General features: G+C 41.0%; 1 protein-coding gene across 1 annotated transcript in view; it reads right to left on the bottom strand.

Moving 5' to 3' along the window:
• SIM2 (SIM bHLH transcription factor 2) overlaps nt 1-27,406 on the bottom strand; it is a 62,118-nt gene that overhangs the window by 19,352 nt on the left and 15,360 nt on the right. The window contains exons 4-7 of the mRNA XM_030970742.1: nt 19,652-19,760; nt 8,415-8,500; nt 4,445-4,644; nt 970-1,076 (exon numbers count right to left, since the gene is read on the bottom strand). Of these exons, the coding sequence (XP_030826602.1) occupies nt 970-1,076; nt 4,445-4,644; nt 8,415-8,500; nt 19,652-19,760 (502 nt within the window). The remainder of the gene's footprint in view (nt 1-969; nt 1,077-4,444; nt 4,645-8,414; nt 8,501-19,651; nt 19,761-27,406) is intronic.

Raw genomic sequence — 27,406 nt, 5'->3', positions numbered from 1 at the left:
AAGTTGGTTTGGGTGTTGTTTTTTTTTTCTTTTCAGAAGCCCAGTATATCGAGCTGTATTTACACAATTAATGGTTTCCTTAAGTGATAGCCAAGAACTTTTGAAAATCTGCCTCCAGTCAAGATTTGGAAAGGATTTGTTTCTGCTTTCCAGCATGCTGCTTGTTTTCTGCAAGACTTCTCACTGTACTCAACGTTTTCCATAGAATCTCAGGATGGTTTGGGTTGGAACGGACCTTAAAGATGATCCCAGTGCCACCCCTGCCATGGCAGGGACACCTCCCACTCTGCCAGGCTGCTCCAACCCCAGTGTCCAACCTGGCCTTACACGCTTCCAGGGATGTGGAATCCACAACTTCCCTCTGCTTTTGGCCCCTGTTCATTATCCCTCATCCCAAAGCCTGGATTATTATTTTGGTGAGGAGAGTTTGATGCCCGATAACTTGAAGTGTTCAGGGCTGATAAATTACATCAGCCAGGCTTGGACCTGGATAACTCATGGAATCATGGAATCACTGAGAGGTTTGGGTTGGAAGGACCCTAAAGATCATCTCATCCCACCCCTGCCATGGCAGGGACACCTCCCACTGTCCCAGGCTGCTCCCAGCCCCAGTGTCCAGCCTGGCCTTGGGCACTGCCAGGGATCCAGGGGCACCCTGTGCCAGGGCCTGCCCACCCTGCCAGGGAGGAAATTGTTCCTAATATCTGATCTGAACCTGTAATTTTTCAGTTTGGAGCCATTCCCTGTGTGCTGTCCTTGCATCCCCTGGCAATTGTCTCTCTCCAGCTTTCCTGGGGCTCCTGCAGGCCCTGCAAGGCCACCCTGAGCTCAGGCCAAAGCTTCTCCTGTGCAGGTGAACAATGCCAGCTGTGCCAGCCTTTCCTGCCAGCAGAGCTGCTCCATCCTCTGCCCATCCTGGTGCTCTCCAGCAGCTCCAGGTCCCTCCTGTGCCCCAGCCCAGGTACTTACAGAGGTGGTGAGCATATCGCAGGTGGAAAACGTCGCAGCCGTGCACGTGGTGGTAGAGCGTTTTCTCTATCAGATCCTGGGGTTCATATCCAGTTAATTCCGTGACCCTGGAAAAGGAAAAATCTGCAATAAACAAAATCTCGAGGAATATTCCGTTTCATTGACCCAGCATTTGATTGTGCCAACAAATCAGTGCCTGAAAGCTGCGGGATGAAATGTGAGTTTTGGAAACAGAAACCTCACCTTTACAAGAAAAGAAACCCTTTCAGGTCAGCCAAAGCAAGGTGCAGCTTTTCCCTGGTACACCCAGGCAGGAAAAAGAGCTCTTTTACTGATTTCCACCTTGGGCTTTTGCCACTGCCATGCAGGATCCTTTGCACAAAGTTCCACTCGAGGAGCTGCTCATGAAACAATAAAACCTCTCTTGTGGGCTGCTGACACATTTTCATTTGCTTTTGCAAAGCTACAAGTGCAGAAGGTGTGTTGGGCCACATGTGATCAGGGCCTGTGAATAAATCCAGGCTGGTGCCTAACAGGAGAAAAAAGCAGGAGCTTATTGCAGCTGAGAATGGGGAAAGACAAGGAGGTGCGAAGACCACAGGGTGAGGAAAGGAAAGCTGAGGCAAGACTTCCAAAAAAAAAATCCCAGAAGTAGAAGAATGGAACGAATTCAAAACAGCAGCATCTCTGCAGATGTTAAAGAATCAAATTCAGACGTCAGGCTTACACTGGGTCAGACATGAAGAGTTAAACTTCATGTTTTAAGTGGACTTTTTAAATTTAGTTGAGGAAAAAATAGTCCTTAAAGTACAATGTGCCACTCAGCCAAACTGTGGCTTGTTCACCCAGGGTTTTGAGGGAGTTTGGGATGCCCTGGGCTTTCTTTGCCTGAAAAAGGCAGAACAGTAAGGAATGTCCACATTAACAAGTGACACAGTCCCTTAGCAGATGACACTAAAATTGTCCCTGCTGAGGATCTTCTCCTGCAGCAGCAGAGGCATCTGCACATTTTAATTGCAGGAGGTTTACCTGGGACCTGCTCTAGCCTAGGCCTGTGGACTGAAATATTTATTAAAGCTGGAGTGTCCCAGGGTGTTCTTGGAGGTTGACCTCCAGTTCAGATCAAAGGAAATCCAGTTTAAATTCCCCAAGCTTCTTCATGCCACGAACTGAGCAGGGATGGGCAGGACATGGACTTCCAAAGGATGTTCCTGGTCTGAACTTTACACTGGTGAGGATGCACAGCACAGGGATAGCACAGGAGTGTCCACAGAAATGAGCAGGGGATCCCAACCAATTCCTGTCATTGTAGGATTGATGATAATGCACATTTTGATTCATTTTTAAAAAGTTTTGTGACTATCGTGCATCTTCCTGACTCTAACCAGCCCACTGGGCCCCACAGAGACTGAGGAGGTTCTGCTTGAGAGAGTTGAGGGCTTGGATTCTTCTGAAGGACCACAACATCAAAAATGCCTTTGAACAGATTCTTGTGTTCCTCCTCTGCAGCGTGTGCTCACCCCAAACCCTCACTGAAGCCAGTCAGGGGCACGAAATTATGATTGATCAGATCCTGCTCAGGTTTCAATTCTCCTTCTGACTTCAGTGCACTTAAAAGCAGGGTGGCAGCTCCGTCCTGCCCCTTGGTGGGTACAGACACAGCTCATCCAAACACAAGCCAGGGGTTCATTTTCCCAAAGGTCCAGTCTCACTTTGAAGCTGATGACACAAAAGCCATCACTGACAGTTCCTAGGACACCCAAATTTTGGAAAAGGTTGAATCTGGAAATAAACTCAGCTGTTTTACTTCCTTAACATCAAATCAATCCCTCAGGCAGCCTGGGTTCTCCGGGTTGTGCTGTGCAGCTGACAGGACACACAGAGCTCACCCCGCTGATCAGTTCTGGTCTCCTGAGTTCTTCAAAGTCTTTTTAAACCCCCTGGCAATGAATGCACCACAAAAATCAGAGTGAGCAGCTCACTTTGGAGGGAAGTGACTGTCTCCTCCTTCCAGTGCCCTCAGTGGACAAACTCCTGTGTGGTTTATGTTGTGTCAGGTGGCCAGAAAGGGATTTTGAGCTGCTCCCTCCCATGGTTTCATGCTGTCTGCTGTGACTGTTACATCTCAAGATCCATCCCCTTGTATGGAAACCAGAACCAAGCCTGAAACCAGTTTTTTCTAACTCCTAACATGCCCCTGTTTCCAGCAAATACAGTTTGGTTTGCTCAGCTGGGAGAGCAAAAAGGGAAGCTCAATTCCCCTGCTTGTCCCGTGTGTGGATGACACCCATCTGCTCCTTGGTAAACACAGCTCTGCAACAGCTCTGGGTCTGTCCCTGCTCCTGTCAACACCCCTGCTTGTTCTGTGGCCTTTGAAGACACTTCTGTCTCCAGGCAGTTCCTCCCAGGCACATCATTTCCTTTCCCCCACATGCAAGGACGTGTTGCTGAACCCCTCGTGCTCCTTTGTAGCCGCGGCACGAAGCGACGCGTGCCAAAAAACGAGGAAGGGTTCCAGAAACAAGGAGTTCTTTGTGTCCCAGCAGCTGATGGAGCCACTGTCTCCTGGGCTGAGCACGCAAAAAAGCCTCTCCTTGCGTGGTTGACCTCCACCCTCTTGGGTGCAGAGGTTTTCTCCCACATTCACTGCACAAATGTGTTCCCTGCAAATCCAGCCCGCCAGGGAAATGGGGAATGTGGGACCCACAGGGAAGGATTTTTGAGGAATGAGCATCTTGTCAATACTTTGTGTATTTGGGATTTTCCCTTCAAGGTCTCCCAGACAGCACTGGACAAAGTATTGTGTCCTACAAGGTACATGCTCCAAAATCAGAGAAATGAGTTTCAGTTCTTGTTCTGTGCTTATCTGAGCTCCAGCAGCTGAAGTGGAGGCAGGGCTCTCCTTCCTGAGCTGTTTTTCCCCAAATTTTGTTTAAGAAGGTCCTGTTTTCATGTGTAGTAGCCAATGGAATTAATTCCCATTCTAGCAACCCCATTACTAGTGTTGGTTTCGTGGTTAAAGTATTACACTAAAACACAGAACTCTCTTTCCTTACTGTTCTCTCAAAAATCATCTCATTCTGGATGATGCCAGCCAGTTGTTTGATCTCAGCATTCCACTTTGGGGTTGTTTTTTTGGGGTTTTTTTGGTACATCCTCATTCCTTTTGCTGGCTTTGCATGATAAAATTTTTATCCTTCCAGGTAAAAAAAAGTTTCACTGCTCCTGTGACCAATCCTCACATAAAGAAACTTCTAGCTGACCCTAAAACTCCAGGTTAAATTGGACAGGCTCTAATTTCTTGGCATTCCAGACAAAGTTTGGTCTATCCAGCTGCCTGAAAGGCTTTGAAGGCCCTGAGTTCCAGATCTACCTTGGACTGCTGGATTTTTTTCCACGGATGTTTTGACCAGTTTGGAAACCGCAGCGCGTAAACACATGAAAGCTGGGTGCTGGAGATGAAAGAGCTGCTTACCTGGAATCGAGGAAAATCAGCTTTAAATCCAAGCTGGCTCTGAACATAAACATGTTGCTGTGGAGCTTGATCTCAGTGATTGCACTGGGAGGCAAAGATTGCCCCACGGCCACCAGCCCCACGATTTGGTAACAGGAGTCATACAGGGACATATCCAGCATGTACTGGCGGATCTTCAAGTAGCCACTGCAGTGGATCACCTGGAAAAAAGGGGAAAACACCCTCAGGATCTGATGGAAAAGGCCCAAGTCTGCTGCCCACCCAGTGTCATTAAGGTTATAAAGACACATTTTGTGGTTTTATCTTCTGTTCTGCCTGGGTCAGGGTCGGGATTGAAAGCACTCAAGATGGTATTTTGTGTTCAGACTCGGATGTTTCTTGGTTCTTATCACTATTACAGATTTACAAGCCATGAGTTCTACAGCATTTCACCAAAAAGCTACAAAATGGCCCTGTCTCTCTCTCTACAAGGTCTTTTAAGGATAAACTGTCCAATTAAGAAATGACACCTCAATTATTTTCACTTTTAACCCAATAACCAACCACCCGTGCCCGCAATGGGGACTTTTTTATCTAATGACACAAAACCACCCAAACCCATGGAGAAGAAGGAGCAGCCTCTACCCAAAAACCTCCATCTTGCTTTCTATCCATTCCTGTGTTCTAAACCCTTAAACTCTGAGTTTCCCACCCTGTGATATCACACACTTCTATTCAAACTCCACACCTTTAATCTCAGTTTTATTATTGAATTTTGGAAGCTTCTCCAGGGCCTCAGGTCAATGCAGTGTTCTCTTGGGGGTCAGTGCCTGGCAGCACAGAAAGCCCAAAACTCTCAGTATCCAGGGTTCCAACAGACACACTCCCCCATAACATTACATTCTGGGTCGTCTGTTGATTGCAGTTAATTTGTAAATAGAGATTAAGCCTCAGTAAATGCAGTTTTGTGTTTGCTGACAGCATGATTAATCCAGTACTGAAGCACCTCCTCTCTGGGGACTGCCTAATTACTTTCTAATTAATACTTTAATCTCTTTGATACAGATTTCCTGTAGATACAGCCAGAATTCTTGTTCATTGATAAAAATAAATCTGGAAGTTGTTTATTTTAAATGTCAATCTCTCTCATGCACACTCAAAGATGAATAAAAATATTTACATTTTAACGAGTTATTATTCTGATGTAAGTAAAGGCCATCAAAAGGGCACTTTAAAAACCCAGTGGGTATTGATGCATCACAACAGCAATAAAAATTAACTGTTGTTTATGCAAATGCACAAGAAATGAGTTTTAAGTTCTCTGCTCAAGTTCAGAGGGGTTGTTTTTCTTGACACTTGACCAAGCCCAAGGTCCTGAGCTCAGATTTCGGGATCCCTGTGTACAATTGCTGTTCACAGAGGTGATAATGACAGTGTTAGACTGTAAAAATTCAGTGTCAGCTACAGGGGAGGGGGAAATGCAACCTGGGGACTATTCCAGGCCAGAAGATTTATTTAGTGTGGTGCTGGTGTTCAGAAATCAGCAGTGCCCCTGCCAACTTTCTGGCCCAAGCAACAGGAAGATCGCATCCCTTTGCTGAATTTCTCTGTTTGTTTGGCTTTTAGCTGTGTCCTGTGGACAGGAATTAATTTTCGGTGTATTTAGTGCTCTAAACAACTACCAAACATCACCTGGAAATTGGTTCCTCCTGCTTAACCTTCCTTCTCTCCAGTGATTTAAATGTTCAGCAAAAGCACAGTCAGAGGATCTCCCAGCAGATCTCAATTCCCCCATCACTTGGTCCATGAGTTTTTCCTGTGCTTCAGCTAATGAGGTGATTTCTTAAAAATTAAGTCCTGACTTTAAGCACAGTCAAATGGAATTAATTTAGGCCAACATCTCTCCAGATGAGAGAATCCTTTGATTTTCACTGTGCAAACTTTTAATAGTGAGGCGAAGAAAGTGACGCCTCTGATTAACAGTGATAATTGGGAATTAAAAAACTCAAAAAACCCCCAAAGCCACGTGGAGATGTCACAATTGAAGCTCTACTCTTTTACCTGATTTCAGATTCAGCTTTGGGACAGAAGCATTTTTGTGGGGAGCAGCTGAGCAAACAGGGCTCAGTGTAATGAGGAATTATCAGTGCAGCCAGGTAGGGAAGAGTGCAAACAGACAGATCCACGTCTGCAGCTTGAGCACATTCCTGCAGAAAGCTCTGCTCCTCTTCCAGGCTTTGCTTTTTGGGTCTTGAACCACCCAAAACGAATCCCCAGCAGAATGAATGGGAACGACCCTCCCTGATGGAGCAGAGTGAACCTGCAGCTCAAAGGGTAGCAAATGCACAGCTGAAAATAAAAACTGCTGCACGTCTGAAAATAAAAACCTGCCTGTAAAGGTGACAATAAAAAGTATTGCAAATCTGAAAATAAAGACTACCTGCACATCTGAAAATAAAACCTGCCTGTAAAGGTGACAATAAAAAGTATTGCAAATCTGAAAGTAAAGACTACCTGCACATCTGAAATTAAAAACTACTGCACATCTGAAAATAAAACCTGCCTGTAAAGGTGACAATAAAAAGTATTGCAAATCTGAAAATAAAGACTACCTGCGCATCTGAAAATAAAATCTGCCTGCGTATCTGAAAATAAAAACTGTCTGTAAGGCTGAAAATCAAGACCACGTGCAAGTCTGAACATCAAAACTACTGCACATCTGAAAATAAAAACTGCCTGTAAAGATGAAAATAAAAAGTAAATTTGAAAAGAGAAATATTGCACATCTGAAATAAAAACTGCCTGTAAAGATGAAAATAAAAAGTAAATTTGAAAAGAAAAACTATTGCACAACTGAAAATAAAAACTGCCCGCATATCTGAAAATAAAAAGTACTGCAAATCTGAAAATAAAAACTACCTGAACATCTGAAATTAAAAACTGCCTGTAAAGCTGAAAAGAAAAACTACTGCACATCTGAAAATAAAATCTGCCTGCATATCTGAAAATAAAAACTGTCTATAAGGCTGAAAATAAAAACTACCTGCAAGTCTGAACATCAAAACTGCTGCAAATCTGAAAATAAAAACTGCCTGTGAAGATGACAATAGAAAGTATTGCAAATCTGAAAATAAAGACTACCTGCACATCAGAAATGAAAAACTACTGCACATCTGAAAATAAAAACTGCCTATAAAGATGAAAATAAAAACTATTGCACATATGAAAGTAAAAACTACTGCACATCTGAAAATAAAAGCTGTCTCTAAGGCTGAAAATAAAATCTACCTGCAAGTCTGAACATCAAAACTACTTCAAATCTGAAAAATAAAAACTACCTGTAAGGATGAAAATAAAAAGTACTGCAAATCTGAAAATAAAATCTGCCTGCACCTATGAAAATAAAAACGACTCAAATGACAGCTGTAATTCTACAACTTCAATGTTTGCTGTGGCTTCGGATTTCGTGTCATAAACAAGAAACATCACACAAGCTGTAAGATTTATAAACAGACTTGGTGGTTGAGTACAATTCCACCCTGAGGTGATGGCAGTGGTTGAGTTTTTTTAGTGTTGAGGCCAAGGAGGTGCTTTGTGCAACTGGGAGGGATGTGGAAAATGTCCAAATTCCTGTGTCTGGGTTCCTGCCTGACCTGCCTCCCATTCCTTGGGGAATAAAACCAAACTGTGCTCTCCTGGCAGCTCCAGAGCTGGACTCCAGAGAATTCCCAGGGACCAAGGGGAGGCAGTGTGCCACCAAGTTTAAGTTTGAATTACTGAGGACATTTTGGGGATCTTTTCTGATTCTTCTTATCACAAACTAAGTTTGAATTACTGAGGACATTTTGGGGATCTTTTCTGATTCTTCTTATCACAAACTTTGCTCTCAGCTACACATAAGTAAAAATAAAACCCCCCAAAACCACCTAGAAAAATAAACTTGTCAATTGTGGGACATTTCAGGGGTGGAGAAGTAATTTACAGACATTACCTTGTAGCCACTACAGGTCAGGCCTGCATTCCTCTTGGCCAGGACACACTTCATCCTCAGGAAAAAGGATCTCTCGATTTCATACTCTGAAAGCACAAAGCACATTTGGCTGCTGATTTATTCCTGAAGATCCCAAACCTGCCCAGAACATCGCCCTTCCCTTGTTGATGTTTCAGCTTTAGGCAGAAGCAGAAATCAGCTGGTGCCTCAGGTTGGAGCTTTTCTGTATTTCACATTCTGTGCTGCTTTAGTGTGTGGGTCTGGGCTTCATATTATGGGATGGTGAGCTCTGTGCACAGAGCAGGGAGACAAAACAATTCCTGCTCCAGCTGGGGACTGCGGTATTTTCTGGGTCCCCCATCGTTGGGAGGAATGCTGAATCTGACTCCATGTTCTCAGAAGGCTAATTTATTATTTTATAATACTATATTATATTAAATAATGGTATACTGAACTATACTAAAGAATAGAGAAAGGATACAGACAGAAGGCTAAAAGATGCTAATGAAAAACTCGTGAATCCTTCCAGAGTCCGACACAGCTTGGCCCTCATTGGCCAATAAGTAAAAACAATTCACATGTTGGATAAACAATCTCCAACCACATTCCAAGGCAGCAAAACACAGGAGAAGCAAATCAGATAATTATTGTTTTCCTTTTTCTCTGAGGCTTCTCAGCTTCCCAGGAGAGAAATCCTGGGCAAAGAGGATTTTTCAGAAAATGTGACAGTGACAGGTGACCAAGGACAAATGATCCAAATCTCAGCCCAAGAGCACAAACACCGTGGGCTGCAGAGAGAAAAACAAGCAGGGTGGGACTGCCTGGGCTACAGCTGGAATGGGACAATGAACTGCAAGGTGCAAATGGAGCAGAACTGATCCCAGGGACAGACCCCGTGCCCGGCCGTGCATTTTGGGGCCATTTTGGTTCATCTTGGGTGCAGCCCTGGCTGGGCTCTGGTGCTGCCCAAGGTGCATCCATGGGGAGATGCTTTGAATAAATCCCTGCTTTATTCTTTAGCTCTGCCCAGCCTCTGCTCTGGGGCAGCCTGCACAAGGCATCAGCCATTCTCCTTTCCCACTCCATCCCTGCCCTCAGGATTTATTTCACCTTCCTGTCAGGAGTCCCTGTGAAATTTGGCCAACTCAGCGCAATTGGGTCTCCAAATTTCTGGTTTACCACCACTGATGTTCAGTTTTTTTTTTTTTTTTTAGTGTTGGGATTCAATGTGTGAGACGGTATTTTTTGTTTGGATTTAGATGTTTGTTATTGTGATATTTTATGAAAAATCCCTTTGCCAGGATTTTTCTCCTGAGAAGCCTCAGAAATGAAATGTAAACAACAACTATCTGATTGCTTAAAATGTAGTTTGGAGGTTGTTTACTAATAGATGCATCTTTGATTGGTTCCATGTGAATTCTTTGTACTTAATGGCCAATCCCAATCCAGCTCAGGACTCTGAGTCTGTCCCAGGTTTTTATTATCATTCTTGTCTAACCTTCTGATCTCTCCTTTCTCTTTATTTAGCATATTTTTAGTATAATATTATTTTAATATAATAAATATCATAATATAATAAATCAACCTTCTAAAAACTTAGAGTCAATAATCATCTCTCACCTTGTCCTGGGACCTACACACAAGAATTAGTAACCACAGATGTTTATTCGTATTTATGTATATTATACTTTTATAAGTTGTGAGTTTTATAGAACTTTATTAATAAACTAAAAAAGAGAGCTGTATTTTTTAATAAGGTCTTTTAAGGTTAAAATGTTTCATTAAGAAATTATATTTAAATTATTTTTATTTTTAATTTAATAGCTAATTTGCCAGTGTATCCTCCCCAGTACCCCCAAAAGTAGGAGAAATGAGCAGCAAAACAAAAAATAACTGAATTAAATTTGCAATTGTAAAGCTGATTGAAAGGAAAATAAAGTCCTGGGATCCTGCTGGATGCTGCCACATCCATCAGAATAAAGCAAAACTCAAAATATCACAGCTGGGTGGTTCTTGTAGGTCACTTCCAGCTATTCTATTCTATTCTATTCTATTCTATTCTATTCTACTCTATTCTATTCTATTCTATTCTATTCTATTCTATTCTATTCTATTCTATTCTATCCATTTATTTTATCTATTTATTATTCCAAAGTTTTTGTGTTCCAATTATTTCTCTTTTAATCATTATTTCCCTATTGCCTGCTCAGCCTACAGATCTCTCTGCCTGGAGAGGTGGAGCTGAGTAGGTTCAGTAAAAGCTATAAATGAGGCAGAAATTAAATTATTTAATTCAAATCCCAGCCCAGATCTGTCCAAACACCTTCCCAGAGCTGAAACACAGTGACCTGGGGATAAGAACACAGAAAATCCGTGGTGTGGACATGGAGAAGTTGTGTTTCTTTCCCAGAGCACCATTTCTACAAAGGGTCTCCTCTCCATTAATCCCTTTTCCTTTATTAGCATATCCTGCGACACAGTTTGACTTTAAGGCAAGAATAAAGCAGCTTTTTTCTGTTTCACAGATTTGTATTTTCATATTGTCATAAACAAAATAAATGCCATGGTAAAGAAAAGGAGTCTTGATATTTTGGATAAAGAATTTGTGCATTTCTCCACTCCTATTGCACGACTGCCAAGCAGGATTCTCCAAGCATTTCTGTGAAATTATGGTTTTGTTTATGGAAGCCAGGATTGTCCATCCCTAGAGGAGCAACTCTGAAATCCATCTTTGCTTTCCAATCCATCTTTAATCTCTCTTGACAGAAAACAGTCACAGAATCCTGTGGTTGCTCAGTGGAGTGAGGAAAGAAAGATCACCATGAACTTTTTCCCTCACAGCTTCACCTCTCATGCCTTTGTTTTATTCTGAGGTAAAATCTGCTCTTTCATCTCCCTTTTCCAGATTTTGACATTACCAAAACATGACACTACTATGTTGCAGAACCACTTTGTAAAAGAATATTCCTAAAACTGCCCATGTGTTGCTTTAGGAATGGGGCACCTCCTCTGTCACTGCCCACCAAAATCTGGAAAGAAGCATTCAAATGGGGACCTCTTGTCCAGCCAGTGATTTGTGTCTGCTCCACAGAGCAGCTGGGGTGCAAACCCAAATTCCAGCTCTGGTGGAGGAGATGGAAAACGGAAAAGAAAATACTTTTTAGAGCACCTAAAAACGGCCACCTGATCCCACCTTCCCTCCTGTCCACCCTGTGCCTGCCTGGAGCTCCTGCATCCCACAGGTCCCCAGTTCCCTGCTGGAAACACAGATAACAGAAATCCCCTTCACTGCCCATCCCCCAGACACTCTGCAGCGTTTTGGCCCTTTCAGCTGTTCATTTTTTTGGATCTGCTCTGTTCTGTGGAGCCTCACGTGCTCTGCTGTTACTCTGGTGGGATCTGCAGAGCATCTGGGGCCTACACAGGCCCGGGCCTGCTGAGAGAGCTGGGGAGGATCTCAGCTCGGCTCTGCTGAGCACAAGGTCATGGATTTGTGAGGGACAGAAAGGTTTGGCTTGGAAAGACCTTAAAAATCACCCAGTGCCACCCCTGGCACGGCAGGGACACCTTCCACTGTCCCAGGCTGCTCCAGCCTGGCCTTGGGCACTGCCAGGGATCCAGGGGCAGCCCCAGCTGCTCTGGGAATTCCATCCAGGCCCTCCCCACCCTCACAGGGAAGGAATTTTTCCCAACATCTCACCTAAACTTGTAATTTTTTAGTTGGAAGCCATTCCCTGCGTGCTGTCCCTGCATGCCCTGGAAATTGTCTCTCTCCAGCTTTCCTGGGGCTCCTGCAGGCCCTGCAAGGCCACCCTGAGCTCAGGCCAAAGCTTCTCCTGTGCAGGTGAACAATGCCAGCTGTGCCAGCCTTTCCTGCCAGCAGAGGAATATCCTGAAACTCATCCAGTGCCACCCCTGCCATGGCAGGGACACCTCCCACTGTCCCCAGTGTCCAGCCTGGCCTTGGGCACTGCCAGGGATCCAGGGGCAGCCACAGGTGCTCTGGGAATTTTATCCCAGTCCCTCCCTGTCATCCCAGGGAGCAGTTCCTAATTCCCAATATCCCATCTAACCCTGCCCTTTGTCAGTTTAAAACCATTTTCCTTTGCCCTCATGAGAAGTTCCTCTCCAGCTCTCCTGGAGCCCCTCAGGCCCTGGAAAGGGCTCTGATGTCTCCTGGAGCCTGCTCCTCTCCAGGCTGAACAGAATACAGGACACCACATCTTCCATCCCTTAATTCTGAATAAAGGTGACACCAAATTGCAAACAAAAAAAGAAGTGCAGGGCTCTTACAGAAGAGATGTCTGCAAAAAAAACCCACCCAGTTTCAGGATAATCCTAGAAGGTTGAAAATCCAGGATTGGCAAAAGGGGCTTGCAAACATTTTGATTTTCCCTGGTAATGATTTGTTGGGGGAGAAAAGCAAAACCAGTTCTGTTGTCAGTCCATCCTGGAGTTCCAAACTTGCACAAAGTGTCCAAACTTCCCTCCCATTTGTGCAGTTTGTTCTGTTTCCTGCCCGTGTTCAGAATCCTGGCACTGCTGCAGAGGGGAAATTCTCCATTATCATTCCTCTCATATCCAAACTCAGCCATTCACTGACATTTGCCTAAATTCTCCTTTCCTCCTCCAAGTGAAGTTTCCAAAGTTTTCTCAGGGAAGGAACTCAGCAGGAAAGGAAAAGAACAGATTTTTACACTCTGCTTTGGTGGATTTTACTGTTAATTACCAATGAAAAGAGATGCCTTAATGAGTTGTCAGCAATTTGCCCTCTTTTTCCACTTTTGTACATCAAAATTTATAATTTGTAAGTTATAATTTATAAAATGATAATTTCTATGTTTCTCAGATTTAAAGTAACCCTAACAAACAGTGGCAACGGGATCATATTAAGTCATCACCTCTCAGTAATGCTTCTCCTGTAAACTATTTTTAAATTAATGAAAATTAAAATAGCTTTCCATGTTGGTATTTTGCCCATGTACTACGAGAAAAATTCTTTATAAGTTCATGCAAAAAACATCTTGCCAGATGCAAAATTTTTCTATTCCCTTCTTTAAATATGAAGTTTCTGCATGTAGGGAAGGTGGAGGAAAATCCTGCCCAGGGATTTGCTGCTTGGCTGAGGGAAACAGAGCCCTTAAAGCATCAAGTGGAGTGGAGAAAGGCTGACATAATGTATTCCACATTCTTCTGCAGCTTCCATCAGGTTGTAACTCATCATTTCTGAATTATCCAGTTAGCACAAAACTGGGAGTACTGCAGGAACTTCCACATTTCTTCCCCTGCTCTGGGGAATGTTCATAAACTGCTGTTAGCACACCACGCCTTGCCCTGTGAGTCAGCAAAATCTGGGAAGCTCAGGATGTGTTTTAAAGCTTTCAAATCCCAGGAAAATCATCTGAAAGCAATAAGAGACACACAATGTCTGCCTGCAAACACACATGGAAAGGCAGCTTTGATTAATTCCTTCTCCTGGTTAACCTGCAGTGCAAATATTTTTTATTTTCTTGCTGTCTTGCTTGCGGCAGCTGCCAGGACAAGAGATGGATGGGTTGGGAAGAGTTGCTGTCCTGCTGCAAGCCTTAAACTCAGTGTTGAGAACTGGCAAACAAAGATTTCAGCATAAATAGGGAGACAGAGCAGCACCCCAGGTGTTTTGGTTGTAACATTTGAGGCCTTAAGGTCCTGGTTGCTCATGCTCATCCCAGCCTGTGTTGGCATTCCATAGTTTTCCCTCCAAAGATCCTGCTGGGTGTGATCGATAATCCTGGAGCAGCCCTCAGCACCCAGTCCCTGAAATCCAGCCCCAATTCCCAATTTCAGCCTCCTCCAAAGTGCCCATCACCCCTGGAGAGGGTACTTGGTGGCATCCCATTGATACCTCAGGTTTGAGCTTTTCTATTTTTCAGGTTCTGTGCTGCTTTAGTGTGTGGGTCTGGGCTTCATATTATGGGATGGTGAGCTCTGTGCACAGAGCAGGGAGACAAAACAATTCCTGCTCCAGCTGGGCACCAAGGACAAATGATCCAAATCCCAGCCCAGGAGCACAAACACCATGGGCTGCAGAGAGAAAAACAAGCAGGGTGGGACTGCCTGGGCTAAAGCTGGAATGGGACAATGAACTGCAAGGTGCAAATGGAGCAGAACTGATCCCAGGGACAGACCCCGTGCCCGGCCGTGCATTTTGGGGCCATTTTGGTTCATCTTGGGTGCAGCCCTGGCTGGGCTCTGGTGCTGCCCAAGGTGCATCCATGGAGGAGATGCTTTGAATCAATCCCTGCTTTATTCTTTAGCTCTGCCCAGCCTCTGCTTCTGGCGCTGCCTGCACAAGGCATCAGGGTCACAAACCTCTGCCAGCCTTGTCCCCCTCACCATGCCAGAGCCAAAACTCTTTGCTGCTGAGCTCTGGCAGCTTGGGCTGGCCTGGCAATTTGGATTTTCTCTCTGTGTGAGCAGAGAAAAGGTTCAAACCCCTCAAGGCCTGCAGGGACTTCTGGAGCTGCTGTTTATCAACCTCACCCCAAGTGCTGGGGGTGTTCTGGGTGCCACCAGAGAAGGAAGATCTAAAAATTCTCAGAGAGCGCCCAAAGGAGGGACGTGAGGATGGTGAAGGGTCTGGAAGGGCCACACCAGGAGAGGACACTTGGAATGTCCAGGTGGAGCAGAGGAAGCTGAGGGGAAACTCCTCAGGGGCTGCAGCTCCTCCCGAGGGGCAGCTCTGATCTGTGACCTGACAGGACCCAGGCGCAGCTGGGGCTGGGCCAGGGCAGGTTTACGTTGGATTTTAGGACAAGGTTCTTCCCCCAGAGGGTGCTGGGCACTGCCCAGGTGCAGACAGGCTCAGCAGCTGCTCTGCAGAGCAAACAACTCAATCAGCAGGAAAAGAAATTAGTAAGATACGAGTTTATCCATGGCAAAGAAAAAAAACCAAGGCAGTTAACACAGGCACTGATAAAATAAATATATAAGGGATACTGGCAGTACCTTACTGAGCAACATCCATACCTTAATAGTTTGCTTTAAACTCTTACCAATTAATTATTAACATTAATTACTTTATACCAGGAAAATACAATAAGCCATTACTTTGTTCAATAAATAAAATGACCTGTTTTAATATAACTAATTACTTTAGAAGGCTCTTTGTTAAGGGCATAAAACTTGAAAACACCTTATAATAAAGATGTAATAAAGTAAGTGAGTTATTTTGGTTTTTTCCTAGGGTCAGGGTTGGGATTAAATGTGTGAGATGGCATTTTTTGTTTGGATTTAGATGTTTATTAGTTTTTATCTATATTACAGTTTTATAAATTGTGACTTTTACAATGCTTCACACTAACAACCTACAAAATGGAGACTTTTCTTTTTTCTATAAGGTTTTTTTAAGGATATATTGTTTCATTAAGAAATGAAACTGAAATTCTTTTTATTATTGACTTAATAATCAACTACTTGTGGTCAGCAATGGAAAGTTTTTTATCCACTTACACCCAAACCCATGGAGAAGGTAAAGGAGGAGAAGGTGAAGGAGAGGAAGGAGAAGAAGTAGAAGAAGAAGAACTTAAAAACATTAAAATATAATAATTTAAGAATTTTTATGCTTTATAAACAATATGGGGTTTTTATTTTTAATACCAGGGTGATTTATCTGAAGAAAAACAATGTGACAGTGAGGATTTTGTAAAGAAATCCGCACACTGTCTGATTTTATGCAAAGCAATAATTTGCATTTCCCTGAGAAATAAATAGAGGGGGCACCCAAATTTACAAAAACTCTAAAACCAGAGGTAAAAAATAACCTGTGCTCTGGGTTCTTTAATCCCAACAACACAATATCACAAAGCACAGATGTCGTTGATATTTGGATTTTATCCCTCTCAAAACAGATCTCTGCAACTGCTGGACTAAAAATGGATATAAATATCTGAGCTTTAGCTGAGGAAAACATCTTGAGCAAGACAATTTCCATGAGCCAAGCTGGAAATTTGGGCTATAAAAGTCTGTGTCTGCAGTGCAATATTGATTTCATGCCTAAGCAATGCCCCAGATTGCAGAAATCTATAAGACAATAAAGCTATAAAAGGAAAATTTTTATTCCACCCAGTGACTTGATGATTCAGGTGTGTTTTAAAAGATTAAAAGAGAGAAAATCAAACTGAAAAGACAAAAAATGCCATTAAAATAGTCTGGTTTCCTCTTGGTTTTTTTAAATCAAGCCACTTTCACTTCACTGCCCTTTAAATTATTTGTAGAAATCCATGTTTTACTTAAATATTGAAAATATCTACTCAGACACAGACAGAGATTGCTTCATTCCTGTCATTTATTCAATAATTTTTAAATCTTCACTGGATTAAATAAAAAATTTGCTTTGGTTATTGCAGGTAGTTTCAGGTTATATCTCGCTTTTTAATGGATAAAGCACTGCAGGAAAGGGAATTACTGGCACAGGGAAGGCAACAGTAAATAAATATTTGTTCATTCTGTTCATTTTAGAAAGATTTAGCTGTACATTCTGGATATTTTTATACACCCACTCCAGAGCTGAGATAGAATAGAATAGAATAAAATAAAATAAAATAAAATAAAATAAAATAAAATAAAATAAAATAAAATAAAATAAAATAAAATAAAATAAAATAAACCCTCAACAAACCAGAATTCCTTTCTTTATCTCCCCCAAGTTTGGGAATCCAAAGGAGATGTTGTTGTTTTTAGGTTTTTATCAATTAATTTCCTCTGCCACACAAAATTGGATACAAAACACACATAAACTGACCAAAATTGAAAATAATTTTCCTTATTCTGACCCTAAATTTCCTTATCAATGTAGGATGAGGCAAAGAAAGCTGCAGAGAATGAGGAATTAATCTGGGAAGAACAGAAGAATTGTGGGATTATTTGCTTTGGACACAGAAATTAATCCCAGTTGATTGCTCCTGGCTTTAAATTAATAAAAATCTCCAAAAAAAGTTGAAAAATATTGAAATTTTAAGCCAAACAGGAGGCTGCTGCCATTGCCAAGCCAGTAGGTATAAAATATCTCTTTACTATTTGTGGATATCAGCAAACCTGCATGAAAACTCCTGGATTTCACAGAATTATTGAGGCTGGAAGAGACTTTAAAGATTATCCAGTCCCACCATGAAAATCACCCTTAAATCATTTCCATCACAGGTGTCTCCTCTGTTTATCAGGAAATTGGACAAAGGGAGAAAAATTTTTTAAAATATCAATATGGTTTTTAAAAAATATCAATTTTTTTTTAAATTCTGACAGAGGAATGAACAAAGTATGAAATAATCATATAGAGGAGTTTGAAAAAATAAGAATTTGCTTTCCAAGACACCAAGGGAGGGTTTTTTAAAAAAAAAAAAACTGTTTGGGGAGGAAGAAAAGAGAAGGAGGCTGAGATAATTCTTGCATTTCCAGCATTTGGAGCAGTCCAGGTGCTCCCAGGCACATCAACATTCCCTGAATTCAGAATTTACACTTCTGCCCTGATGGAATCACAGAGGGACACCAAAACTGAAAAAACCCCAAAAAATCCTGGATAAAATTGTAACAAGAACCCAAAATTGCTCATGGTTTTAGGAGCTGTGCTTGGAAAAGACTGACAAAAACTGAAATCAATAAATCCAAATAAATCAATTGTGAAACACAAGTGGGAGCTCCTTTGTGCTGGAGCCAGACTGGTTCTGATCTTTGGGAGTTCAAAGGATTGCCCCCGAGGAAGCACAAACTAAAAAAATGAGAATATTTTTGTTTCTGACACAGAAATTGCGGCACTGAGGTGACAACTTCACACACAAGGGGCGGGCTCAGTATTTCTGTGGGCGACAGCAGAACAGGACGAGATTTTCCACAAAAAGTCACTTTTTAAATGAGATTTTTCCTTTGCCAAACCCACTTCTGCTCTGCCTACAGTGGAGAATGTTAAGTCTGGTTTTGTTGTCCAAGCTTTGAATTTAACAGTTGTCTTAAAATATTCAAAATATCCTTTTATTTCCCAATTAGCTGATGTTTTGTCGGTCCTTTTCCCACTGAGACCTCGCAGCTGAGCTGTGCACAGCCAGGCCACCACAAGATTTCTGCAGCCACAGCAGTGATGACAAAATAAAAGAGATGAAACAACCCCTGGGCTGAGATAAAAACCTCTTTACAGCTCCATGGCATAAAAGGCATTGTTTAATTTAAGGTACTTTATTCCCTGTAAGAACATTAAATCCTGGATCACAGTTTTGAGTTCCTGCTGCTCCCCCATTTGAGCTTTGAACAGGATAAATAAAAATAAAAATGAAAATAAAATAAAAATACAAATAAAAATAAAAATTAAATTAAATTAAAATTAAATAAAAATAAAAAGCTCCATGGCATAAAAGGCATTTTTTAATTTAGGGTGCCTAATGTAAGAACATTAAATCCTGGATCAGAGTTTTGAGTTTCTGCTGCTCCTCCATTTGAGGTTCGACCAGTAAAATAAAAGTAAGAATAAAAAATAAGAATAAAAAAAAAAATAAAAATAAAATTAAGAATAAAAATAAAAATAAAGATAAAAATTAAAAATAAATTAAATAAAAAGGCATTATTTAATTTAAGGTACCTTATTCCCTGTAAGAACATTAAATCCTGGATCAGAGTTTTGAGTTTCTGCTGCTCCCCCATTTGAGGTTCAACCAGTAAAAATAAAAATAAGAATAAAAATAAGAATAAAAATAAAGATTAAAAAATTAAAATAAATGAAATAAAAATAAAAATATCCATGGCACAAAAGGCATTATTTAATTGAGAGTACCTTATTCCCTGTAAGAACATTAAATCCTGGATCACAGCTTTGAGTTTCTGCAGCTCCCCCATTTGAGCTTTGAATAGGATAAATAAAAATGAAAATAAAAAAAGAAAATAAAAATAAAAATAAAAATAATAAAAATAAGTAAAGATAACCATAACCATAAACAAAACCAACCATAAAATAAAAATAAAATATAACTATCACTGTAACTATAATAAAAATAAAAATAAATCCGTAAATAAATGTAAATGTAAATGTAAGTGTAAATGTAAATGTAAATGTAAATGTATATGTAAATGTAAATGTAAATGTAAATGTAAATATAAATGAACTTATGGATTCATGGAATGCTTTGGGTTGCAATTTGTTACATTTCAGCCTGGAATTGTTTTTTTTTGTTTTTACTTTTCCCCTATGTTTTGATGGCAAATCTCAGAAATACCTTGCAGGAGGTGGGGATGCAGAGGCTGGTGGGCAGTGAGGACAGCAGTCATCTCATCATGGTCTGAGGGGTGGATGTACTCATAAATGCTGTTTCCAGTGAGCTCCACCTGGAAAAAACCATGGAATAAAAGCAGCTGGATCATTTTCTGCCCTCAAACACTCCAGTGTTAAAACATGAGCTGGGTGTATCAAAAGCATCTTCCAAATCACGGCCATTAATCCCAATTAATTCTTTCCTCAGCAGTGATTGATGCCAGAGAGGTTTTTGTGGGAACTTCTGGTGTTGCGTCAGGGACAGAGGAGCTCCTGTTAGAGCTGGGAATGAAGTGATAAATTAGAGCAGCTGTAGAAAAGTTAAATTGCCACAAACGGGAGGAAAACCCGGAGCTGTAGAAATGCCTCTCAGGAAGGCAAATATTAAAATAAAAATGATGTTCCTGCAGGTTCCCAGAAACTCTCACCTGCTCTCACACAACCCCTTTGTGTTTTCCCACCACCAGCAGGGCCAAAATGACTTTTTCTGAAGATATTCGAGGAACAGGGGTTTGGAAAGGGTTTTTATGGGTTTATATCCTCGTTTTCTCTACCTCTTGAGCTCTATTTTCTCTCATAGCCACTAATCCTAATATCACTGTTATAAACACATGGTGAGTCTTTGCTTCTTTTTTCTTCCAGGGTCAGGATGAAATGTGTGAGAGGGTATTTGTTGTTGGGACTCAGATGTTTATCAGTTCTTATCTCTGTCACAGTCTCACAAACCCTGAGTTCTGCAGCACTTCACTCCAACCAACTAAAAACGGAGCTCTGTCTCTCTCTACAAGGCCTTTGAAGGATAAACTGTCCAATTAAGAAATGACACCTCAATTATTTTCACTTTTAACCCAATACCCAACCACCCATGCCTGCAATGGGGACTTTTTTATCCAATGGCACAAAACCACCCAAACCCATGGAGAAGAAGGTGAAGGAGGAAGAGGAGGAGAAGGAGAAGGAGAAGGAGAAGGAGAAGGAGAAGGAGAAGGAGAAGAAGAAGAAGAAGAAGAAGAAGAAGAAGAAGAAGGAGAAGGAGAAGGAGAAGGAGGAGGAGGAGGAGAGGAGGAGGAGGAGGAGGAGGAGGAGGAGGAGGAGGAGGAGGAGGAGGAGGAGGAAAAGAAGAATGTGAAGAAGAAAAAGAATGTAAAGAGGAAGGAGAAGAAGAAGATGAAGAAGGAGGAGAAGGAGGAGGAAAAAGGAAAAGAAGAAGCAGGAGAAGAAGGGGAAGAAGAAGGAGAAGAAGGAGGAAAAGGAGAACAACGAGAAGGAGAAGAAGAAGAAGGAGGAGAAGAAGGTGGAGAAGAAGGAGCAGCCTCCACCCTAAAACCTCCATCTTGCTTTATCTATTCCTGTATTCTAAACCCTTCAACTCTGAGTTTCCCACCCTGTGATATCACACACTTCTATTCAAACTCCACACCTTTAATCTCAGTTTTATTATTGAATTTTGGAAGCTTCTGCAGGGCCTCAGGTCAATGCAGTGTTCTCCTGGGGGTCAGTGCCTGGCAGCACAGAAAGTTTATAATTCTCAGCACCCAGGGTTCCAACAAACACAAACACACATCCAAAGAGCTCCATTTTTTTTTTCAATTAAAAATATGGATTACTACAAAAAATGAAGGTACACTAATGGCCTCTGAGAAAACCCAAAAATCAGATTTCCATGGATTTTCTCTGCTCTGAACAAACACTCACAGTGAAGATCATTTTCCTTATTCTGGCCCTGAATTTCCTTGTCTATGCAGGATGAGGCAAAGCAAGCAGCAGAGAATGAGGAATAGATCTGGAAACAGAGCTGAATTCCTTTATTTATCTTCTCTAATTCTGGGAATCCAAAGGAGATGCTGTCGCTTTGAGGTTTTTATCGATTAATTTCCCCAAAATTTGATATAAAATGCACATAAATGGATCAAAACTGAAAATAATTTTCCTTATTCTGGCCCTGAATTTCCTTGTCTATACAGGATGAGGCAAAGCAAGCAGCAGAGAATGAGGAATTGGTCTGGAAACAGAGCTGAATTCCTTTATTTATCTCCTCCAAGTCTGGGAATCCAAAGGAGATGCTGTCGCTTTGAGGTTTTTATTGATTAATTTCCCCAAAATTTGATACAAAATGCACATAAATGGATCAAAACTGAAAATAATTTTCCTTATTCTGGCCCTGAATTTCCTTGTCTATGCAGGATGAGGCAAAGAAAGTTGCAGAGAATGAGGGATTGATGTGGGAAGAACAGGAAGAATTGTGGGATTATTTGTTTTTGACACAGAAATGAATCCCAGTTGATTGCACCTGGCTTTAAATTTGTAAAAATCTCCAAAAAACGAATTTAAAAAGATTGAAATTTTAAGGAAACCAGGAGGCTGCTGCCAGTGCTGGGTTTGAAGTGAGTCTCAGTTGCTCGGAGCTGCCCCGTGTGCCTCGGGCCCCCAGGTCAGAGAGGGGCAGTAACTGGAGCCATTCTCCTGAGCCAATCCTGCTCCTCTCTCAGATCCTGGCAGTTGCCTTTTCTTTGGAATAAATGAAGGTGTCTGCCCACACAAAGCAATCTTTTTTTTTTTTCCCTGAAAATGTTCCTCATCCATTTTCTGCATTATTCATGGAATGTCCCTTCCCAGGGCTGTGCAAACTCGCTTTTTTTTCCCCCCCCCCGTAAACATCTTCTCCTCCGCTGCTCCTTTCCAACAGCAAACACAAAAACATCAACAGGGAGCTGATCTTCTGAACAGACTGGAAATGCACTGAGTCAGGGAAAGAAGTGAAAAAAGAGGAAAAAATAAGGAAAGGGGAGATGGAGAAGAGAAAGGGAAAGGGAAAGGGAAAGGGAAAGGGAAAGGGAAAAGGGAAAGGGAAAGGGAAAGAGAAAGAGAAAGAGAAAGAGAAAGAGAAAGAGAAAGAGAAAGAGAAAGAGAAAGAGAAAGAGAAAGAGAAAGAGAAAGAGAAAGAGAAAGAGAAAGAGAAAGAGAAAGAGGGGAAAAGGAAGAAAAGGAAGGAAGTGGTGGAAGGAAGGAAGTGGCTGAAGGAAGTGGCGGAAGGAAAAGAAAGAAAGAAAGAAAGAAAGAAAGAAAGAAAGAAAGAAAGAAAGAAAGAAAGAAAGAAAGAAAAGAAAGAAAGAAAGAAAGAAAGAAAGAAAGAAAGAAAGAAAGAAAGAAAGAAAGAAAAGAAAGAAAGAAAGAAAGAAAGAAAGAAAGAAAGAAAGAAAGAAAGAAAGAAAAGAAAGAAAGAAAGAAAGAAAGAAAGAAAGAAAGAAAGAAAGAAAGAAAGAAAGAAAGAAAGAAAGAAAGAAAGAAAGAAAGAAAGAAAGAAAGAAAGAAAGAAAGAAAGAAAGAAAGAAAGAAATGGAATGGGGAAGAGGATTGTCTGCATTGCTTCATGTTTGTAATTTTCTCTAAAAGTTGCCCCTAAAAAGCCCTGGCTGCTCCTTTTCAGCCCCAAACAGGTGGGGGCTTGCTGCAGGAACACCCCACGTCCAATTTCTGGTCAGAGAGGAAGGAAAACACAAAATCTCCCTGTGAGTCATGCCTGGAAATTCTTCTGCTTATTTCTAATCACAAGGGGACAAACATCCTGCCAATGTCCAGAGGTGTCCTCATAAATATCCTGATCACCTGCATTAAAAAAAAAAAATACCTAAAATTTCTTCTGGTGATGGACATTTCATTTTCAGAACAGGACAAAATTGCCAAGGAGCATCACTCACAAACCTCTCCTTGTTATTTTATATTTGGTTAAGAGTGATTTTTTTCCCTGTCAATGTTTTGCCCTTGGAATGAAAGAGCCATTTTTAGCAGAGAATTTCCCTTCCAAAAGAAAAAGAAAAAAAAAGATAATTCATGGGTGGCTGTGTATAAATTCCCTATAAATAAATAAATTAAAAATATATATATATGTATATATATGTAGATGTATATATGTAAATCCCTATAAATATTCCTTCAATTTAGGGACTTTCTGACATAAAAAACCCCAATCAAGCTGACCAACGTCATCAATTGTAATTGATGTTTTCTCTTAAAAACTCTAACTCATGGATGGCTCTTGCTTCTCCCAAACTCATCACCGATTTTAAAATGATTCCTCGTGGAAATGCACATTTTTCCACAGGATTCAAAGGGTCAAAGGTCACAGTTTTATCCAAAATCTTATTTTTTCGTCTAAAAATATGTCTAAAATGTTTTATGTCTAAAATTTTATGTCTAAAATTTTATGTCTAAAATGCAAGCCTAAAATTCTCTGTGCAGTAATGACTGGTTTTCCTTGCTATAAACACTGAAGAGATTTTTATTCTGATGGGTTTATTTGCAAGCCCAGGAAAATCAGCAGGAGGCAAAGGTGCAACCCTGACCGTGGGGATTTTGGATGAATTTTGAATGAGTTAGGGATGGGAACTCTGAGTTTTTTAGGTGATGTGATTTATTTTTCTTGTCTTCTATATAGGCAGGAAGGGTGAGTTCAGCTCACACCTTCACTGCATGGTTCAGAATGCCACAAACCCCTTAATTACAAGATTTTTTAAGGGTTTATTGACCAATAAAACAAAGGATATTTATGTTTTTGTCGTTAAATATTTCATCTCATGGACCCATGTTACAGTGTGAGCTTTCTTAGCCAACCATGTTCTGACACACAAACCTACAGTGCTGCATCCTGAACTCCTTGTTTACCTCTGGAACTACTTTTATTTTTATTTCTTAAACTCTAAAACTTCAAACTTCCCTTTCCTTAGCTTAACCTGTCTCTGCTTTAAACCACAAATCCACATTTTCCCTTCCAGCACCTCAGTTTGGGAGCCTTTCCCAAGGTCTCAGATCAAATCCTGGGTTAAATTCTAAGCTCTGGCTTACACCCCCAAAGTTCTGAGAGTTCCCTGCATTTCACATTCCAACACCTGACCCCAAAACTGACTTTCAAAATTGGCTTTAAAATAATAAAACCACCAGCAAAGAGATGGGGGCTAAGGCAGAGTCAAATAACCAAAATATGGATCCATAATTTGGAGTCTCACCCCCTGCCAGGCACATTCAGCTCTCTCAGAGGCCACAATGAAACCCTGAAAACTTTAAAAATACAGAAATTCTGCAGCTCAATTCATAAAGCTAAAGCCCCATGCCTCGGGTTATTAAAGCACCTTCCTTGATGCAGTTTTTAATAGCTGTAAATAGCAAATCTCAGCATTTCCTACTAACAGGGGGTTTGTGAGCAACTCAGATTTATTTTTTCTTTTTCCAGCCAAGGAATGATTCATAATAAACACACAGGGCTAAGTGGGTGGATTCTAGAGCAAATAATTGCATATTTTACCTCTCATAGACTCATTGGATAAAAGCAAAATAAACTCCTGGAAAAATTCATTTGTGGTGAAATATTTTTCAAGATTTATCAAAAGTCAAAGATTATCCTGGCTCCCTCATGGATCCAGAAAACTGCTGGAATAAGCTCCAGACCTTCAAATTGAATTAAAATTTGTCTTTCCACATCGTTGCCCGAGAGGATTTTCCTCTCTTTTTTGTGCCTTTGGATTCTGAGGGGAAAAAAATATTTTGGGAATTAAAGCTATTTGTTATCCATGGGGAAAAAAAGGCAAAAAAAGAAATTTTCTGTGCCAGGCAGTCCAAGGCAGCTCATCCCTGGGCTGGGATGGGCTGGAGGAAGGGTCCTCCAGCAAAATTCCCAATTTTCCTGCTCCAGCTGGGCGCAAACCAAACTCCAAAGCCACAAATGAAGTGGCAGGGCCACAAATGAAGATGTAGATTTTTCAGAAACTCAGTTTCTGAGGCAAAGCCGTGCTCCAAAACAATCCCTAACGCTGGCTTGAAATTTATGACTGGTTTAGGCAGCCTGGCTTTTGCTCAAGCTTTAATTTCTTCCTGCTGAAGTCAAATTCAAGCAGAAGAGAAAGGCCGCTGTAGCAGGCCTCCAAAAATAGGCTGCAAAAATCTTTTTTTAAATGGCTTTTTTATTTAGTTGAACGATATATTTTCAAACAAATGGCACTCGAGCAGGAAATTGATGTGTGGGCTAGTTAATTGTCGAATTATTTAATAAAAAGGCCTCTCTGTGCCCACTCTAAAGGATTTTTTTTCCAATCACCACCGCTCTGCTCTCAGCTTGCTTTGGCTCTGTGAGGGCACTCGTTGGAGATTTAATGTGGGATTTATTTTTTATTCTATTATGGGGGAATTTCCTTCTCCTGCCCAAGCCCATTCTGGTTGATGGCAGGGGCAGAAATGCCAGGATTTCCAGAGGAGTGGGAACAAGAACTCCTTTGGAGGCCCTGGGAGCTGGCAGGAACGTCCCAGGATCAATGGATTTGTGTTTTGAGGAGTGGAAACAGCCCAACATCAGTGCAAAATGATCCCTTCAAAAAGAGAATATTGAGGCAGAGCAAGAACAGGTTGGTGGTAAGTCAGGATGAAATTTTATAAACAAATTAAAAATTAATGTAAAGGTTTGATTTATAAATAAATTTTAAAAATAAAGCCCCTTGCACTGTGAATTTTTGTGTTTTGAGAATCCCTTATATTTCAAATCCCACAGCTTTCAAGCTCGGTTGTTCCAAACCTCTGCTGAAATGAAAAGTTTGGGATTTTGCTGATTAAACTTAAAATTCAAAAAAAACACCAACCTGGCCAAACCTCCTGATTTTCCTCAGCACTTCTTGCACTTAGAATTTATAGATATGTGCATGCACGTGGAATTCAGTGAGTGCAGATGACCAGGAGGGATAAATTGGATTAAAACTTGTGTGACACTGCCAGTCCCCTCTTCCTACATGTGCCAAAGTCTGTCTAGTGCCCCATTGATCCCATAATTCTTTAATTGCCCCAAATAACTGGGTTAATAATAAAAATAAATTAAAAATAATTAAATATAAAATATAAAATAATAATAATAAAAATAATCATAATCATAATAATAATAATCATAATCATAATAATACCACCAAGAGCCACATGATCTGGTGGCTTGATATTCCTCCAGAAGAACAATTTCTGGGCAAAAATTGGAAAGTTTTGGGAGCAAAAAATAATACAGGGCAGGGAATTTCTGCTCCATCCAGGATGGATGGGGATGCTCAGTGCTTTGGGATAATGGCACTGATGAAATGGATGGATTTGAGCAGGTCAAATCCTGAATCCTTCAGGATTAAAAATTCGGGGTGAGAGAAACCCAGGCTGAAAAATGAGCAGAAAATTGGGCCCTTGTGAAGGGAAGCTGATTTTCAAGCAAAGCAAGATTTAAAGGAATTTGAACATGAATTAAATGGTGTGAAACAACCAAAACTGTCCCAGAACAGAGTGAACAACCAGCACTAAGAATGTTTCCTGCTCATATTTTTAAAATTAACAGGTAAAAAAGTATTTATTGGTGGCTGTTTATCCCCAAAATTACTTTTTCTAAGAGGAACAGGGGTTTGGAAGTAGTTTTTATGGGTTTATGTCCTTGTTTTCTCTACCTCTTGAGTTCTATTTTCTCTCATAGCCACTGATTTTAATATCACTGGTATAAACACACATCTAAAAAACTCCACTTTTTTTTTTTTTCTATTAAGAATATTGATTACTACAAAAAAAATTAAGGTACAGAGATAATCCCCACCATTAAAACCCCCCTCTCTCTGTTTTTGGAAACAGCCACAGGATAAATCAACCAGAATATTTCAGAATATTCTCCTCTCTCACCTTCATCTCCTCTGCTGTTTTAGCTTTATTTCAATTCATT

Source organism: Camarhynchus parvulus, chromosome 1 (genome assembly GCF_901933205.1).
Source record: "Camarhynchus parvulus chromosome 1, STF_HiC, whole genome shotgun sequence".
NCBI classification, from domain to species: Eukaryota; Metazoa; Chordata; class Aves; order Passeriformes; family Thraupidae; genus Camarhynchus; species Camarhynchus parvulus.
This window is presented reverse-complemented; position numbering and strand designations above follow the sequence as displayed.